The following is a 20090-nucleotide window of genomic DNA, read 5'->3' on the forward strand; positions in this document are numbered from 1 at the left end:
CAAAGTTATTTGTTAAATACAAAAACTTAAAAGAAAATGAGAACTCTGGATAATGTGGCAGTAGACAAATATCCTTTTTTTTCTTCTTTCTATTTTTTTACACAGTTTTGGAACATGAATACAAAACAAGAGTCTTTTACATCCAAGAAACAACACAGCTAATGAACACCGTGAAACGGGGACCTCTGGCTTTGCATCTGACGCAGTTTTATTCTTCTGATCAGTGTTTGATTCCCACGGTGTTCACTTTCTCTGCACTTGAGCAGTTATGTTCTGGTCCAGCTCCTCTTTGTTCATGTTCATGATATTTGCTCATAAGTGCAGATTCTGTCACAACAACATAAGTGATAAGATGCTTGCTTTCCTACTTCAACACCATCTCACCAATATCCATTGTCGTCAGTGAACCAACACTGATCTAATTAAGATGATCAGCAACAAATCCTCTAAAAATATAAATATACCTTCATCTAAACCGTGCCTTATTTTGGTCCTTCTTAGTTTCTTTTCCTTTGTAATATTGATATCTAAGTGTGTATAAAAGCTCTTTTAGCTGTTCTCATTCCACTCTGGCATGATGCTGACACTGTGCACAGTGTGGTACTGGTGTGGCGATAGTGTACGTGGTATGCCGTGTGTGTAGAGGTACTCGTTTCCCTGTAGGCCCGCTGCTGGAGACTGGATCCCAGCCCCAGGGCTGCACTGGCGGCCCAGAGTCTGGTGGGTCATGGAGCTCTGGTACATGGCAGGGTGGTGGCCATCGCCCAGCTGCGGAGAGGCGTGGCCCCCTACCCCGCCAAGTCTGGACACCAGAGACCCCGAGGTGAAGTGGGCGGAGAAGTGCTGGTAGGGCAGCCGGTCCATTGGCTGCATGGTGGTGACAGAGCAGCTCCCGTAGGGTGAAACGCTGGCCCACGTGTTGCAGCTGATGTCCTCCAAACTAGGAACAGGCTCAGCCCCCTGTGAGGCGCTGGCGTACATACAGGCCTGCCGCTGGCTAGACTCGCTGCGGTAGGGCCCGCCTGCCAGGCCGAGGCCCTGGGGGTAGCCAACGGGACGGTAGTAATGGTCCTCCTCACTGGACGAGCTCTCCGGATAGGCCTTCTTATAGCTGTGCTCACCTGAGTGGCAGTCATCCTCCACTGCAGGAAGAATTACAGAGTTAAGGATAGTGTTACTCAAGAGTTATCATTACTTTTACAAATCTGAGGTCAATCCATGTCAAACACATTTCTGGAATTGTGCAAACTCAATCTCAAATTTCCATCAACTAGCACCAAAAAAATCTCTTTCCCCTAATCCGCATGAAAGGCTCATTATGCAAATAAACAATTTCAAATAAACATTTACTTGTTTATTAACATACAAAGTTTGAGATCAGGCATGTTTATTCTTTCATACAAAAAATAAATAAATAAATACACATTTTGTTTAACTTTGTAGAAAAACTGTGGGAAAGTGGCCATAATCTATACATGACAAAATATCTATATATAGATGCTCTTACTTTCTCACTGATGATATGGGTTGAATTTACAGAACTACTTTTCTTTTACGCATCAGAGTTTTTACCCAATAAAAAAAAGGGTGCAGCTTGCAAGGGGCAAAGACAGCTGCAATAGAGCTTGTTAAGATCAATTAACAAAGATACTGACTGCAGTAAAGACTAGATGTGTTTTGCTGTCTCCTACCTTTCCTCTTGATGCAGTGGTACTCCGGGCCGTGCTCATGAGGCAGAGGGTAGGAGCCTGACTGAGGCAGCAGGTCCTGCGAAGTGCTCGTCACCCCGCTCTCACACTGGGAGTACTGGGAGCTCAGGGTGCTCGGGGTGGCCAGGCCCTGGACTTCCCCGCTGAACGGGCTCTGGCTGGAGCCCACCCTCTGACGCACTGCACTGCGAGGCACTACTGGATACTCCTTGGTACTAAGTGCAAAAAAACACACACACACACACCAATATAATTATTAGTTGGGTGGAACCCCAAAAGCATTGCAAAAGTGTATTTACAAAAAATAAACAATATGAATTAGATTTATTGTAATCTTCTCTCAAAGCCAAACAACATTCACCATCTGTGAATCACACCAATTTAGGACACACACAGAGGGCTCCTCCAGGGAAACCCTTCCCAGTAAAATCCCCAGCATGTATTCACTCCTATTAATCCACAGGATCCGTCAATAGATCATTGTGCGACATTGGCTCTTTGATTTCAGGAATCTTCTCAGTTGAAACAGTGACCAGGTTTTGCAATAAGCTCTCCCTTCAACATTGTAACTCAGAGCAGACGTGCATGGTTTACTGTACTCAGCAGGATAGGACACTGGCAGCTTTGATTGATGGTGTGGTTTGGACTCTCACCCATGCTCTGCACATTTGCAAGTTTTGATAGGTGAAATGCATTTCACTCAAAATGTTGTAGTAAATTATGACACGCACCTACTTCCAGTTACTTAATATTCGTTTGATATTTTCAAGTGTGACATTTCTTAAAAAGCACAGGATTATGTCCAGGTATTCTCCAAAGCAAGAAAAATGACATTAATCTGAAACACTTAATTCAAAAAGGACTCTATTCTGTTGCTATGGTCTCTGATGTCAAGTTATACATTTAAATACAGAAAAGTATATCAGCTGCCCAAAGAAAGGGGGTGTTTGGTGCGTGGACCGTGATGTTCAAAAGCAGATATTCTCCTTTGAAAATGTGTTTTGCATGCACGCTCCATCCCTCATCTGGACTGAATAATAGAGAGAGAGAGAGAGCTATGTGGTCGAGTACTGCCTTGGCTGCTGGACTACCAGTTTTACACACACACACACACACACACACACGCACACACACACACACACACACACACACACACACACACACACACACACACACACACACACACACACACACACACACACACACACACACACACACACACACACACACACACACACACACACACACACACACACACACACACACACACACACACACACACACACACACACACACACACATGCACACATCCTGGTAGAAAGAGCTGTGTGGAAGGGAGATGTTGCATTCGTGTGTCAGAGGTTCTGCCAGATCAGCCATAAAGATCTTGAGCATGAAAACTGGCTGAGGGTCAAGAACTACACTTACATCACTGAAAATAACACTCACTGAAAATAACAGCCATAACTAGCTTGCATTTGGGTGATTGAAGGATAACTTTAAAGTGGGGCTTGTAAAGTGACAGCGTGACGAGGATGTCGGTGATCCCAGCAACATCTATCTTCTCATTTGACATCATTACGTTTGGCTCAATGTTTTCATGAGCCCAGAATCAATAAAAAAGGTACAACTTTTTTCAATAGCTACCTTTGCATCCTGGACAACCGGTGCAGCTCCATGTCATCACTTCCACGAAAGCCTTTTGCAAACGGGTTGTTCTCTATCTTCAGCTGGGTTATCTAAAACAGCAAAAAAAACATTTAATTAGTAACATATTATTTAATTAAAGCAATGTGTGTTCTTGTAACTTCAATTATGAAGTATTTAAAAACATTATATGGGCCCAAATTAAAACCAACACACACATTCTTGAAAATGTTTTAACCTATAAATATGTTTTTTTTAATTGAAGAAAATTGCAACATTTCTTCATTAAGTTGAGGCTGATGATGACAGTATTACATGTTTCTGTGGAGCCGAGTTTTGAACTGTTTTTGGATGCATCCATCCAAGTTAACCAAAAAAAATAAAATAATAGATCACATTTAAAGAAACCTAAGATGCTTTTAGGGATATCCCTCTTGTGAGGATTGGTGTCTGGCAGGTAACTAGTTTGCAGCTCTTGTGTGCTTCCAGATTTCTGACAAGACTGGAGGTTTGTCTGCACACAGGCTGACACTCTCACCAAAACTTGTAAAATCTCTCGTGTGACAGACACTCTGCTAGCTTCTTGTTATTGCATGCAGCCTGGCAGAGCATTTATATATTGTTTCATCTTTTTAAAGATAGAGATCTAAAAAAAATGTTTAGAGTGCTTTAGCATTTTTTCCCTCTGTGGTATTCCAATAAGAAATACAAGACAAATAATTACTCATTTCAAAGTTATACAGAGTTCAGCTTACTGAAGAGAAAACAAATGGATTTTGTAAAAACACACTCTGGTTCTGGAAATAATCAAAGACCAAAAAAATATGAATTCTTTAAAAAATATTTTGGTAGTCACCAAAGACAATCGGGTGAAATTCAAACTTCAAAGAGTGCACAGTTTTACAAGACTGTCCAAAATAGGCTCATTAAAATAATGGAGGCCTATACAAACATATTTCCAGATGCTTTTGGCTATTTAAGCATATAGAATGTCTTTACTTAAAATAAAAATGTATTGAATTTAAAGTAAATATAAGCTATGTAGTTATTAGCTCCACATTTTTCTCTTTTTATTCTCAAGGAAAAAATATTTCAGAAAACCCATTTGGGACCTTCTTTTTTTTAAACAGAAGTGACAGGAAATACTTGAAACCAGACACTTTGAGGATTTTCATTAGCTGAGATTCTAACAGGTGAATTGGACACATGCCTGCAGCACATATTGCTCCGGCAGATGTTAGACTGTTTGATTAAAGTGCTTGCAAATCAGAAATTCTTGTTTTCCTGTAGGTCTGGAAAGCCCCAATAATTAGCCCGGGGTTACGATCTCAGCCCCCAATAACATGTTTGAAAATAATGAATGGCTTCTACAGCATGTCGGTCATTTGTGCTTCCTGTTCCCAGAAGCGCGGAGACCTGCGATTGGCTGCGGGGACATTACGAGCTTTCGCCCCTCTCTCCCATATTCCCCAAACTAGAACATATAGGCCTATATGGTAAATGATGTTAAACAGACGCTGTTTACGCACATCTGTATTCCCAAGATGTTTCCACGCCGAAATCCAGCAGAGTAAATATTGAGTTTTATTTCTGCTTTTTCCCCCTCAAGTCGTAAATAAAGAGACGAACAACAGTTGTCTGGCCTCAAACATTTATTTAGTTATTACTACATTTTGATTTGCTTTAAATTAAAAATAATACAAACACAACGATATATGTTCAGCTTTTACACACCCATGCAAACGATGATAGCGTCACATTAATATGTTTATTATAAATGTTAATGCTATAATTCATGCTATTAGTTATTAACGTATTTAATTAATGTTACTGGAATGTAAACTGGACAAAACTTCAACGGAAAAAATAAAGAAAACATATTTGAAACTATTCTAAATTATGTCATAATTGATATTATATAAATTATATATAGTTAATCATTCAATACAAATGTATTTTGACGAAAACTTTTTCTCCTTATAATTCATACATCAGCACTGTCTGTTGTGTACATTTTAGCATATCTTTTTCATCCGTTTAATATCAACATTTCTGTTTATTTAGAATAAACTTTCTTTTGTAAACGTCATGCATTTGCCACAAACGTGCAAAGGGTGATTTTGAAATAGAATACATCGATAATAACTAAAGATCATTTAGTAATTTGGTTATTAAGTTTGTGAACGCGATTTATTATCCTGACTAAAAACAACCAATTCACATTTTAATGTTCAGAAAAAGTTTTGCAAACAAGCATTATTATTTATTTGGATTACCTTAAAATACTTTAATTTAGTTTTAATAATCATTATAATAATGATTGGTTGTTGCAGTTCCTCTTGTTATTGAGTTTTATAATATATACTGGGTATACTGGGGTTTATCCGGTTTATCTGCGGCTTGTCTCGCTCTACAAAGCGCTGCAGGTCTGGAACCTGGAACAAGTCTCTTGAGGTCAGACGTCGTCTAGTCGGGTATCTGAACTTTTCTCTCGTCTGTCAATGACTCTATGTGATATCAGAGGTTTTCAGCTGACAGTGAAAAGGCTTTACTTTAACGTCTGAACAGCGCCTTTCATTTTCTCTCCCGCTATCAGCAGATCCAGTTTACCGACAGATTCAACTAAAAACAAGCAGGATTCAATTACTTGCATATGTGAAATGTTATTTTTTAAATTTTGTAATTTATATATTTTTTCTTTAAAGAATTAAGACATGTGGCACAATTTTGAACGCGCAATATCTCGTTAACTTGAATTTCTGCAGCGTTGTTTACCATGTTTAAAACATTGTTAAAATTAAATTGCGTTATAAAATAGAGCTCGATTTTAAAGTTGCTATTTACAATGTCAAGACTTCAATACAAACGTAAAAGTGAATATAAATGAGCACGTGCAGGACTCACCTTATGGTTCTGGTAGGACGTCACCGCGATGAAGGCTGTCTCCGGGAAGACGTGAGTGCAGAAGGCCGTGTTTTTGGAGCCAAAGCCGTTATTTTCATCCGCCTTCACTATGTGGATCCTCGGCTGATACTTATGCATCGAATTTAGTATGATCTAAGAAAAAGAAAAAAGTACAGCCAAGCGTTAGATAGGACTACTACATTTCATAATAGCAAAATGTCAGAAGATAGTCTAACATTGGGTTTGGAGCTGCTTGAGGGGTAACGTTTTGGAGGAGTTTGTCATCCAATAAAACCTTAAACTTGCCCCCAACTCCCTTTTTTGGCATGCATCAAAACCTCAATTGTGTTGCTTTGATGTTAGCTGTTATTATTGCTCACGTTGCTATGTTTTCTACATTTGCCAATATAAAGCCTATAGTCCAAGAATGCTCTCCATTTTGCAATACATTTCAGTTTCTGCAATTAATTATTATAACACATCCAATATGAAAGGTAAAGGATATTGGATTAGTATATCAAATGTCCAATTTGAGCAGTTTTATTGGCATCATTTTTAAGGGGGGGGGGGGGGGGGTTTCACAGATTTCTAACAGATCAGATTAAGATTAGGGTTTTTAATCAAACCTGCATCTTGTCTTTCTTTTGATTTAAAAAGGTCAGACAAAAAATGTTTGTAGTGCTCTACGAAATGTAAATAACGTTTTATTGCTTTCATAAATATTTCAAATAAAAAATGGCCCCATGCAATCTTATTTTCTTTAGATGGCCCTTTCTTCTGAACCTCTTTCTACCAGTGCACCCACACACTAATGTAACTCCAAACTCAGTATGTTTATAGTTATTCTAAACATATTACAACATTTTGGGAGAAAAGGAGCATTCCCAAGAGAGTGATAGGTCGACATAAGCATGTCCTCTCTCTTGATCTGACCAACCTAGTTCACGCTAAGTGATGACTGCTACCCATGGCTAGCTTGGCGACATTAAGACGCCGTACATCTGAATTTGAGCCTTGAACCTCTCTTTTGAGGCCCTCTCAGCCGTGGATCTTAAGTTTAATTGTTTTGACGGTCATGGACCTTAGGGAAAAGTAATGTATTTTATTATCATCATCAGATCTACTTACATTTACAAATTGAAAAAAAGGGCTTTTTTTCTCCTCCTCCTCTTAACTCCTCTTCTTTTCTTTGCACCCATCTACCCCCGTCCTTTCTGTCCCATAGGCAGTCCTCTTATCTGTTATCTTAAAGGTTGTTTTTGTACCTGCCTTTCACTGCCAGCATGAGAAAAGACAAGGGATTGCCCTGACCTCCAGTACCTGTGGGGGCATCCCATAGTATTAAACAGATACAACCCGAGTCCTTTCTCAGAGCCAAGTGAACTGTAGGCTTATAGACAAACAACAGTCACGCATTATCAATGTCCAGCTGAACATGATCTCATTTCATGGTGCAATAGTTTTTTGCAAAGGACAGAGAAAAGGGCTTCAACTGCCTGCCATTCACCTTTAGGATGCAAGATGATTTAATGGAAGTTAGTGACCCTATCAGCTGTCACTTTGGTTACATAAGAAGATTGGATGACTTGCAGGTGGAAACTCAGCATTTGCAAGATTTACCATCAATATAACTATTTGCAGTAAAGGGGGTTTAGGGCTGCCTACCTTGAGCAGAAGGGAGAATAGTTTAACCAAAACCAAGTGTGTGGTAGCTCTGTTTTGATTTCCTAATTTAAGTGGGGGATAATATTGGTTCCTGTGTTGTGAAGACATGTCATAATGCAAATATCCTCATGTCCAAGCTATAAAGCAGCACTACCACTCAGTTTTGATTTTTGAAAGAACACTTACTTTAAGAGCTTTTCCAAACCATTTGAACACAATGCAAAGGTTAAACAAAATATTTTCCCATGCATGCATTCATTAAGGGCTTACATGAGGTCTGCAGAGATGAATCATGGGTCGGACAAGCCACAACAACAATCCCTTCTTTGCAAACATGTCATTCGCCACACTGCACAGATTTGGGAGCTACAAAATGTCTCCCACTGAGACACATTAGAAGTTGCATGGAAATATCTAAATACACACTTTTAACCATGGAATATAACATGGTCCACTGATTGTGGGTTCCCAAAGTCCAGTATGTATGTTAGTAAGGGGGGGTTGGGGGGGACCACCCACTTGGGCCCCATCGCACGCCTCGTCTCCCTGGCCCAGCCACTGCCCTGCCTTGGTCCCTGTACCCCCCCCCCCCCCCCAGTCCCCTGGATGATAGTATTTAATGATAGTGAGGGATCACTTTGGGTCTCGAGCCGTGGCCCTTTGCTTTCAAGTCCCACCACATCAGAGAGTTTCCCCGAGCCTCGGGATCAGCAGGCTTTGTACACCATAATTTATTGCTCATCGCACACTGCCATTCAAATATAAACAGTGCAATCCTCACACTCCACCCTCCTGGCCAAAACATGTGTGGGAAGACAAGGAGACGAGTGCAGGAGCAAATTGAGGGGGGAGACGAATAACACTGAGAAATATTCCAGGAGTTGAGAGAGAGATCAAAGAAGAAAACTGCAGCTTGGAATGAGTCCGGAGACAAAAACAAATTATTTTTAGGAAATCACTTAGAGGAGAAAAAGTAGCACTGTAGTACGGTGGTTTAGGAAATTTCTTAAGATACTACAATGCAAATATAAGTAATTACAAGCAAAAGTGCTGCATTTAAAGTTTGACTTGAGTGACAGTACAGCAATATTAACAGCAAATGAGGTTACGTATTACAAATAAAAGTACTGCTTATGTAGAATGGCTCATTTCAGCTTTTGATTGTATAAAATGTATAACTAAAGTAAATTCATTATTCAGTAAGCAGCACCTTAATGTTGCAGATGGAAGCTCATTTTAACAACTACATAATGCTTAACTACACTGGAGCTGTATGAATAATGTATTGCATAAAAAGGTTAATGTCTTGATGAAATATCATGTTGTAAAAGTATAGAATGGCTTAATGTTAACACTAAGGTAGAAAAAGCTCAGTTACTTTCCATACACCATGTGTCTCATTAAAATGTCTGATATAATGTGAAAATATATATTAAAACATATTAACAGTGTACCCAGCCATTCTTTTAAAAGCTGCACAATGACACACTAGCATCTCTCCTTCAGCCCAATCCTGGTCTTAAGAGAAAGCGTTTCAGACTCATTTTAAAGATATCAGCGATATCTTCTGGTCTCATGTCCCACTGCTAGTAATTATAAATCATCCACAAGTTATTTCAACCAGCTGGACCAACAAGCCGATAGGATACATTTCTGGCCAGCCACCAGAGTTTCATTTATGAATCCCAGGGTGCTGTCTCCCAGCACGAAAGAGGGTGAGCCAGGAACCACTGCAACCAATCAAAAATGCACTTTAACCCAAAATGTACAACACTGCTCACATTCCTACCGAGCTCCAGTTTCATTTCACCAGCTGGGCTTTTGGCAAGGCAGAAACCACTATAATGTAGTTGCCATTTGGATAGATAGTGGTTTGTGTGTAGAGAAATACTTATGCAGTCTTATTTTAGACTTCCATCTCACTGAGTACCTCAATCTGCGTTCAGGAGTGATGGATGGAATAAATTAAACATCACTAAATAGGACTAAATGTTTTAATGTTGCCTCTTAATGACATATTTATGTTAAGTAACAAAAAAGCATCTTTTCCCCTTTCGCTGACTCAAGCTTTGAACCGTACTCAGTTAAACACCTCTGATTGACATTAAGACTTTCAATAACTTCTAAACTTTAATTCAATTTCTTGTGTTTTTCCACATACTTTTTACCTTCCTACTTAATACCATAGCTATTGATGTAACCTATGCCAGCCTCATTATTGTTTTTCCTTTGGGCCTATTAGTCAGAGAGCTAATTGTGGTACTTTTCCATTCCTACAACATGACATCTAATTTGGCCTCAGTTAGGATTTTATGAAAACCTGACGCCAACATGTTTATGAAGTAAGTGATGTTCTTGTTTTTGGTAAGACAAGAATCACAGAAGCCTGAGGCCAGATAGTGAGTGTAGAATAATGAGGAGTTAAAGTTAGGAAATGGGTACCATACAATCCCTATAGTGCAGAGCCGGTGGGTGGAGATGCAATTGCTCCTTTCCTTTTTCTTAAAAAATAGGCCCAGCTGCTCCCCTCTACTTATGTAAGCTCACTACTTCCAGGAGGTCTACAACTTACATCTATGGGGGTGCTATAATAAACCCTGGCAATGAAAAGTAGAGGACACTGGAGTCAAATATGTTCTAATCTACCACCAACAATAGTAAAGAGTTTAAATTAAAAAGATGTTCTGTGTTGGGAATTACACATTGCAGTTTTCTCTGAAAATCACAGACTATATATATTGCAATAAATTCATTATAAGGGCCAGTGAAATGCATAGTGAGTTATTTACATATGTGTTATATTTAAATGTATGATTCACATTGACATGTATTCATGCATTTTTTTAAGTCTATGTGGGTTAAAGTAACTTCTTGTTCTCCAATAGAAAAACACATTTTATTATTCTTTAAACTAAGGTATATTTCATTTAAAAATGTTCTTGCAGCTTAATCAATATTGTCTTTTTTATACATTTACTTTGGGTTTAATGGTGTTTTCAGTCAAAAGAAATTAGCAAAAATAAATAGTTTATTTATTACTGTCACTCAACCGTTTTTGAGATAAAAAAAAAACCCAAAATCTTTAGCCTTATAGTAAAAAACACTAAAAACTATCCAAAACCATAATAAATTGTAAACTTTTGTCCACCGGCTTGGTTTGATCATGCTTTACAAATACAGAGCATTTTAGAGTAGAGGTTTGGCAGTTAACATTTGAGAGAGCAAGCAATGAAAAGGAGAAAGTAAAAAGTAAACCCAAACTTCACAGCTTCAGTGAGTTTATAGGAGGCTGCTGCTGTCTGGAGAAGTGGAGGTGTGACTGACATCTCGGTCTGTTAAAATGTTAATGTGAATTTAACAGACAACATTCAGCCTTTATGGTGCCTAATCATGCAAATCACTGTTTTTACAAGCAGGTTGGAGGGGGGAAGTTAGCATAAAACCCAAAAACTAAACATAAAAACTAAGTTTAAAAATGTAAAACACTTAGTAATAATCACATTAATACAAAACATAATTAGAATAACTATACAATCAATTAAAAAGTTGTAATTACTATGAAATAGTCTCAAATTGCGCTCCATAAAATATTTTTCCAGATTTAGCTCTGTGAGTCTGATTTTGCCATATTTGGGGGATTTTTAAAAGTTTTAAAATTAAAGGTGAACAGTAGTCATCCTTCAAATCTCAGCTGTGGAAAGCAGCACTTTTGTTGTAAAAATGAATACAAAATGTACAACTTCCAGTCAAAATCCTCCTTGCTGAAGTGCCACTTTACACACCAAGTGGAACATAAATATAATGGACGGAAAAACGCCACCATTAGCATTCAGAGACATGTGGTTAAATAATATATATGATAGGCCTAGGCACCTACGTGTCCGAACGGGTCCAGGTGGTTGTTGGTCAGCTTCAGCTTCTGGAAGGACACGAGCTGCCTCATCCAGTGCGCGCCCGTGGCGGGAGAGTCTGGGTGGACGTAGAGCCTGCCGGGCATCGCGGGCTCTGCCTTCCCGGTCACAGACCTGAACAGCCACATACACCGTTACACATCAAGCTGACAACCATATGCCATCTATCAGCTATGCGTTAAGTTTAACATGTAAATTAGACACCCTTTCACATCATTTAACCCATGATTTCACTGTCCAAACGTTAACAGTTTTGCAAAATGACATCTGAATTGAATGCATTTCAAAGCAAATATTACATAAAACGATTTAAAAAAGGACACATCAGTAGGACAATGCTGCTAACCCATAAGGGATAAGGACATTTACGCACATCCAATATATTTACGCACTTGCTTTAAGCGTCAGGTAGTTTACCTCAACACTTTTCATTAAGGCTCCTTCAACTTAAATAGATCAACGTATAATTATATAATGTCCAAATACTTGGGGAAGTTGGTTTTGTATGGTCAGAGGTCAGATTAGAGCTAGTAGACATTGTTTTCCAACATCGTTAGATCAAGAGAAGAATTAGTTCCAGGACATGCGTTGAACAGGTCATTATCGGCAGTATTGGCATGTGATTATCCTCTTTAAGTATCCTCTCATTGAGAGGCACGGACCCAAACAAGGCATTCCTGACCAAGGTTAGAGAGATTGACATGACACTAAACAAATAGCATTGTTATGCCCCACAGTGAAATACAGCCTTGCAGTGCATAAGGGCTGGTAGGAAAAGTCATCAACATCATTAAAAAGTACCTCGAGAAACTTTTTCTCCCTGCAGAATTTTTTTTCTTGGCAAGTATTAGAAAAAAAACAGTTCATAATTCTCAGGGAATTAATATGTTCACTTCCGATCCTCATCCATCAGGAAAACCATACAAAAGTTCCTGTTGGAATTAACTCCCCAAAACAACAACCCCCATTATTGTGAAATGCCGTGCACGACTCATATAAGAAACGTTTGTTATTACAATATTTCGTGTTATACTTTACATACCATTTATTGTCGGCGAATTTGTATCGATGGTCGTCCGCAGGAACAACATCCATCAGGAGTATATATTTAGTTTTGGGGTTTAATCCCGCGACCTTCACTTTGAAGCTGGGGAACATTCGCCTAAAGGAAAAAAAAAATGTTTGTGTCGCTATGGTATTTATGTCAAAGCAGGAAATGAAAGTAACATTCAGGCACATTTTTTCCCCCTCTTCAGTAGCCATTAAAAAAATGTTTGGCGGGCAGAAGTCTACATTACAAACTGAGAACGAAAGCAAATTGTGTTTCTTTTTTCAGAATAAAGCATATGAAGTGTGTTTCATTATTCCAAAGTGCAAACTAAATTAAAATGTACAACCAGCCCATGCAGGAAGGTTTAAAATGTCAAATAAATGCCTTGATTTGGTTTGGGAAAGGTCACCATTTTTTTTCAAAGCAGGGCATTGGTTCAGAGAAAAACCTGCGCGTTATAAAACGTTTTTCCCTGTGGGCCAGAATTTTTTTCTTTTGCAAGATCCATTTAGTAAATCATTCGGATATTTGGTAGCTGTCATATTAAAAAAACACATAATGTGAGTTAGGCTGAGCAGTCTCATGAGCCGAAGGGAAGGGCTGCGGGCGAATGAGAAGCTGCTGTGCAATATCACTTCACGCCAAAAAACAGGAGAGACATGACTGACGGGAATATAATGGAGACTTTGTGCAGCTGTGTGAAAACAAATGCGTTCTGGAGAGCACAATGAAATGTAGCCATGTTAAACTATACATATTCATCATTTAAATTATAATAGGCATACCCTACATGAGAGCCAGCGGCCACTTTGACACTCATGCATAAATGCAGGATCACACTCCGCAGATGAGCGATATTTTGACTGGATGTTAGTCTGATGGCAACTGTGGAGCTGACAGCGGGATACATGTTGTCCCTGTACAACATGTTGCAGCAACAGTGTTGTCACGCGTAGTGTCTGCGTACAATTACACACACAACAATTGTCATTGGATAAGACAAGACCCATGCTGATAAAATATGTTAATTCCACTAAAAAAATGTCTCAGCAAAACAGGCGCAGACTAAGCATTCTAGGACAGTTTTGTCTTTCTGCTCTCCAGACTGATTGGACCAATAGGGCCACCCAGACTAAAATGCAGGCTATGCGCTGATGTTACAGTGAGCTAAAGCATCCACCAGATGCTCTTTGTTTTCTCTTTGGTTCCTCATTATTATTTTTCAAATCCCCATGCAGACAAATCCAGACGGGCCTACATTTTAATCCTAGGCCTATATAGAGTTAATATAAAATACAAATACAGTAAGCCTTATCAACAAATAGACATCCAGTCAATATTCCTTTTGTTTTGAAAAGTGGCATCCTGTCAAAAATAATGATACATATTTGTCATATTGTCCTCTTACCTTCCGGCTTTGGTGATAATCATCTCCGTCCCCACTTCGTCAAACTTCACCCAGAGTTCCCTCTCGTGCAGGTAGACTTTTATTCCTTCCATTCCCTTCAAAAATAAATTATAGTATTGGCAATTGCCAAAAGTGCGCACAGGATTGCTGTTATAAAACTAGTTCAATGTTTACGCAGAGGTGCCAAACATGGGTTTGAGGCCTTCAGAGTTGGTCAAATAGCCTGTTGTTAAAATCACATTTTTATAGCTGATCATATGTTAGATTCAAGTCAAAACCTACATAATCAAGACACATAAAGAAGACAACTGTATTTAAACTCAAACATTGACCAATTGGGTAAGTTAAGATGTGTTATCCGAGCAGGGCATTGAGTCCACTTCTGTAACAAACACTAAATATGATATACTAACTTGATTAATTGACTTACTCCATTCCATTAGTAGACATTTTAAGTAACTATTCGTCTGTATTTTTACTCCCAAAACGACAATATGGTTGGCTACTTGTTCACACAATTAAGTTTAAACCTTTATTTTTAATCAGTGACAGTGAGGCCTGCAGACTGAGTGAAACTGACCTGCTGAATGTAAGTTGTCTGTGAAGACGGGGATTTGCTTGAGGTTCCGTTCGGTTTCTCGGATTTATTTTCAGTCCGTAATTCTCTCGAATCCGAGCCACCCGGAGAGCTTTGAATGGGAAAAGTCTCCTCTTGGTCCGCCATGACCGGAACTCCGAAAACTACTGTCCCAGCTGTAAGACCCAAGCAGAGGTGTCAGTGTGAGAGTGGATCTACCTATTAACCTTGTAAGAGTGATTTAAATAAGTTAATGCATACAGACACACACACATATAAGCTTTATTTTGTCTCTTTATGGAAACACAAAGTTATTCTTATTCTTGGAAGTTATGTTTGCTATACATGCAACAGCATTTGAAATCTAAAACGACTTACAGTAATAAAAGATACCATTCCAAACATAACGTTAAACAATTTGTTCTTAAACTGAACGTTCTAAGCAAAGTAATTCATGATATTACAACTATATTAAATAAGCTGTAGCTTTAGTGACTCATGACAATATCATACATAGGCCATTTGAATTGGAAATTAACATGGCAATATATTATTTGAGAAAAAAATATTCCTTACACTAAAAGTGTTATTGCTAATTTATTTCACTTTTTTTTTTAGGAGATTCACTTTGCACATTGAAGCAGCCCCCCGCCCCTCTCTTTAAGGAACCCTTATTTCCTATACATGTTCCCCAGACAAAGACATCAGCGTTATTGTTACATCGAGACATGGTGATGTCCAGAACAAGATGAAACCTGCCAAAAAAGCAATCCTCTAACCCACACGGTGTAATCTCTGCAGAGGGCAGCAATTACTCCAACATAGAGTAGCCTGTACTACGGCGAATTACACCAGCAATGAATACACGTAGTCGAACAGGAGCGGGATCTTACCTAAAAACAAAAACACGTCGTTGGCTAGAGTTGGATACGACGATGGCCAAACAGAGAAACACCGTGTTCGTTTTTAAAATGTTCAATGCCCCGTCCCAAATCAGATAATCCAACCGTTTTGCTCGATTAAGCTACACGGAATCTCCATGAATCCTTCTTTTTACCCCTCTCACTGTAAATCCAACAAGCGGAGCCGTGACCGTGGAGATGTTCGCTGACAGCTACAAGGCGCTGCTCGGTGCCTAATCTTGCATTTTACAGCTGAAGACCGTTTTGTGAGTTGAGTCCAGTGATAGCACCTATAGCAGTAAACTGTATCCGAGTCCCAGAGGAGCAGGTCCGTCTCCTCCTTCTCCCCTCCTCTTTCTCAGTCTCTGCCTGGTCAATTCTACGTTTCGCTCTCTCTCTTGCGCGCGCTCCCTCTCCAACCCGCCACTGTGCATCAATGACCAACCGTGCGAAGCGGAAGCAGAGTCCGCGACGTAGATCAGGGGGGGGGAGGGGGGGTTTGGGGGTGATGGAGCCGTCTGTGCAGGATAAGCATTGGTTTATACACCAACTAATAATTCCTTCCAGACCATCACCCCAGTTTCTCTCCTGAAGCTTTCCATAATCCCTGTCTGATGGTAGGATTCCATTTGATATTTGCTCCTTCGTGCGCCATTACGCACAACCTCTTCTTCTTTAGTCATAACCTCAGGGCAGAAATCAATTTATTATGCATCATCATAGTTTAATAGATGCATCATCAGACATTTCAGATCAACATGCTGATAGTGAAAGTTATGATTACAATATATTAATAGACAGACCATTTGTGTTTTAGCCTGCAGTTATATGAGTGTCCGGGCCATTAACAATTAACGGACCGCTTGCCCCATCAGTTTGTGTCTGAATTTTATGAATGAAGCTTATGCAATTACCCTGCACACGACAAGGCACAGCACATATTGCACGTATTAGGCTAAAAAGACGCAAATAGAAGGCAATTGGATATATTTAGGTTCACAGAAAGGCCTGTCAGGGATTAGGCCTGTGGCTTCACACAGGTTTGGTCTGCATACCGCCGACCGTTGCACAGGACTTCAGATTCCGAGATGTCTCAACAAAACGTATAGAGTATGTTTGCGTTGAAAGGGCCTGCTAGACCAGCAGACACATATAGCTTACTTTATGTGAGTCGCAAAGATATACAAAGCAAACGAGTAGAAAAGGGTATCAGACTTTACCTTCCTACATTTCGTTTTTATCACTGCTGTTCTTGAGTCATTTTAGTGGATGGAGTTTTAATATGCTCAGGGTGAGGTTTTCCATTTATTGCAAACAAAAGACTATAACAAGCATATTTTACTAAAGAAAAAGTCAAAAGCAGTGTAACAACATACGACTTGCTGAAATTGACATTTTTTGTAGTGTGCGCATAAAAGTCTCATTTGTATTTCTGGCTGTTATCTCATCACGCACTCGCACATAGCCAATTGTCCCCATCCTCCGGTGTGATACAGATACAGCATGAGTCGGATGTTTGTCCTTTAGCAAACTGTCAATACTAATACTTCTTGGGTAGACATGATAAATATTTAGCATTAATGAGCATGGTCTTAAAAGCAGGTGGAGAAAATCGGTTAAATTACGCTCAAATAACTTTTTTGTATTATGTTTTTTAAATTGTGTCCGAAATAATTATTCCAGGTAGCAAAAGAACGTTTTAAAACACATGCTAAATACTTGCTAAAGCTTGTCAAATTTGAAGATCAGCACAACTCTCTTTGAAAATGTTTTAGACTATTGCAAATGTTGGACAGACATTAAGGTGCTGAAAGCTAAACCAAGCTTTGAATACGAAATCATTGTCACGTTAAATTGTACAAAGTTTCTTAATATTTTGCTGAGTTTGTAAGGTATAAGGAAACGTTCCTTTCTTTTACACACACCCACGCACAGCTGCCTGCACACGAGCTCTGAAGGACTTCCGAATGGCATGCCTCTCCATTACTGTATCAACACAAATAATGAAGGCTTCGCAGAAATTGGATAACAGAGCACTCCTATGTTGCACTAATTTCATTTTCAGAGTTTAAAAATGACTGAAATATAGGCCCCAGATCCTTGATCACGTGTGATTATTGGTTATAGCTATGATGTATTGCAGCGTTTTTGCATGATAACCAACAAACACCTCATGTTTGTTAGAAAATCAGAGATTAAAAACTGAAAAAACAGGATAACCATCAACAAATATGAGTCACATCAAGGACATGCATTTTGTGTCAATATAAGTACAATGAGATAGTAGGCTAATGTGTCAAGAGTTAAGAAAATATGACGTATTATGTTCAATGTAATAAAGTTTAAACCTTCACCCAGATAGTGTCAGCTGGTAAAGATGAATCCAAATTGATTTTCAACTATCAGTTAACGCCCTAATATTGCTGCTGTCGTAGGCTCTAACCTACTTTAGGTCAAGCGTAATTTGAAACACAAAATATAGTTTATTTTCATAAAAAAAGGAAGAGACTTTATTAATGAAACTAACAATTAAAGAGGACAATACCACGTGGAAAGTGATTTAAGTCTCAAGAACAAGAGGGCTAAAAACCAACAACAATACAAAACATCATTTTAAAAAACCCTAATCCAACGTTTGATCATTTTAAATAGGCATAGACAACCTTCACAAACAGATGACGTGGATGTAGAGGTGCTGCATGAAAGCATCTTACTATAATTAACTGGCAGTCTGCAACAAGAGACGCTTTGATGGTGTGTCACACAAATGAAATAAAGAAAAATAATTGAAACTAAAAGTAATGGGCAAATATGTCGTAATTTAAACGCGAGCAAGGAGACACTTTTTGCCAGAGCAACGTGTCACCGAATGGACACGATTTGTCTTTTTTTTTTAAACAAACATTTCTATCAATATGCAAGTATATTGAATCAATATTTTATTGTGACAATTGTATAAAATGTTTAGAAATATAAAAACTATAATAAAATTGTACTAAAAATAAAAAGATACACTTAAATAGTTTATTTTATGAAGGTATATAGCGCACTGAGTTAGATCCTCCTTTGACACCATTTACAAAAGAAAAACAATTATTTTCATTTATATAAGCGATCTGAAATAAATCGGCCTTGTTTAGGCTGGGTTAAAGTTCAGCTGCTATGCCCAGTTACGTGGATCAATCACCAGGCACGGCATGAAAACGTTCGTAAAGAAAAGGCACATTTAAAACTGAATTAAAATAAACTGTGCAACCAGGTAAATGTATTCCAACTTTGAGGGCTGGGAATTAAATTAGCTGCGTAGTATTCGTTTTAAAAGGACAGGAAAATCCTTGATTATCCCCGAATAAATTTACGCAGTAATTGAGCTGGATTAAAAAAAAGCAGGAACAATGTAAAAGTACTTCTATGTGATTAAAAGTTTAGTAAGTGCCTTGTACAGTAGCCCTACGTGTACATTACAATTACACTTTAAAGTAAAATAAAAAACAAAACAAAAACCAAGCTATGAAGTATGGAAAGATCATATGGAAAATACTAATTAAAGCGAGATATACGATTTAAAAATAAACTGCATACATATCATACGTTACATTATCCTCTTCTTTATTTAAAAAGGAAACAACATTTTTTACATTTGCAGCCCTCACAGATTTTGAAAAAAAAGAAAAATCACTAAGCTTAAAAAGTGAAATGGCAGTTGTGTCAACAAATATGTCCCTTGTATGCATGCTCAAGTAGTAGTGCCAGATGTTTGTTGCAGCAAAAGTTCAGAAAGAGACAAACAATAGGTGTAAATAACTTAAAGTTTTTTCAAAAACAATAAATCAAGAAAGAAGATACCCGCTTATGTGGATGCACAATAAACTGAATAAAATCTCTCCTATGATAGAATATAGTTAGCTTCTCAGAAAACATGTTTATGTACACTATAAAGTACATCAAACCGGTCTTCACTTCTAAACATTTTTTAAAAACTCCCAACATGTTGCGTGACCATGCTGGATAATTAGTATTTTCCCATAAACATAAAATCTAAAAGTAGCCTGGAAGACATGCAATGCATGAACCACAGAAGTCAATAAGCTGCAGTGTGCTGACCAGTGGCATAAAAAGTCTCACCGCTGCTCTCGCTGCAGACTGTAAATCAGCGGCATTACAAATCAAACCACTGGATGCAAACAGTGTCTAAAGCCCATTAAAGTCACATCTTAAAATCACACTGTGTGGCATAAATGTTCCTCTTGAAAAACTAGACAATCCCACCCATCCAGGTGCAAATGAAAAGGTAACAGAACACATAGTGATATGTT

At 38.5% G+C, this 20090-nt stretch overlaps 1 protein-coding gene across 1 annotated transcript; it reads right to left on the reverse strand.

Annotated features, from left to right (window-relative positions):
- Window positions 1-549: 549 nt before the first annotated feature.
- Window positions 550-15019, reverse strand: tbx5a (T-box transcription factor 5a; the record flags this gene model as incomplete). The annotated part of the gene is made up of 8 exons (XM_079659167.1): window positions 550-1142; window positions 1692-1924; window positions 3357-3448; window positions 6261-6413; window positions 11803-11950; window positions 12879-12998; window positions 14296-14390; window positions 14876-15019. 8 exons carry the CDS (start codon window positions 15017-15019, stop codon window positions 550-552), a joined length of 1578 nt encoding a protein of 525 aa, XP_079515293.1.
- Between the last annotated feature and the right edge of the window lie 5071 nt (window positions 15020-20090).

The sequence above is a fragment of the Notothenia rossii genome (assembly GCF_949606895.1).
Source record: "Notothenia rossii genome assembly, chromosome: 11".
Taxonomy (NCBI): Eukaryota; Metazoa; Chordata; class Actinopteri; order Perciformes; family Nototheniidae; genus Notothenia; species Notothenia rossii.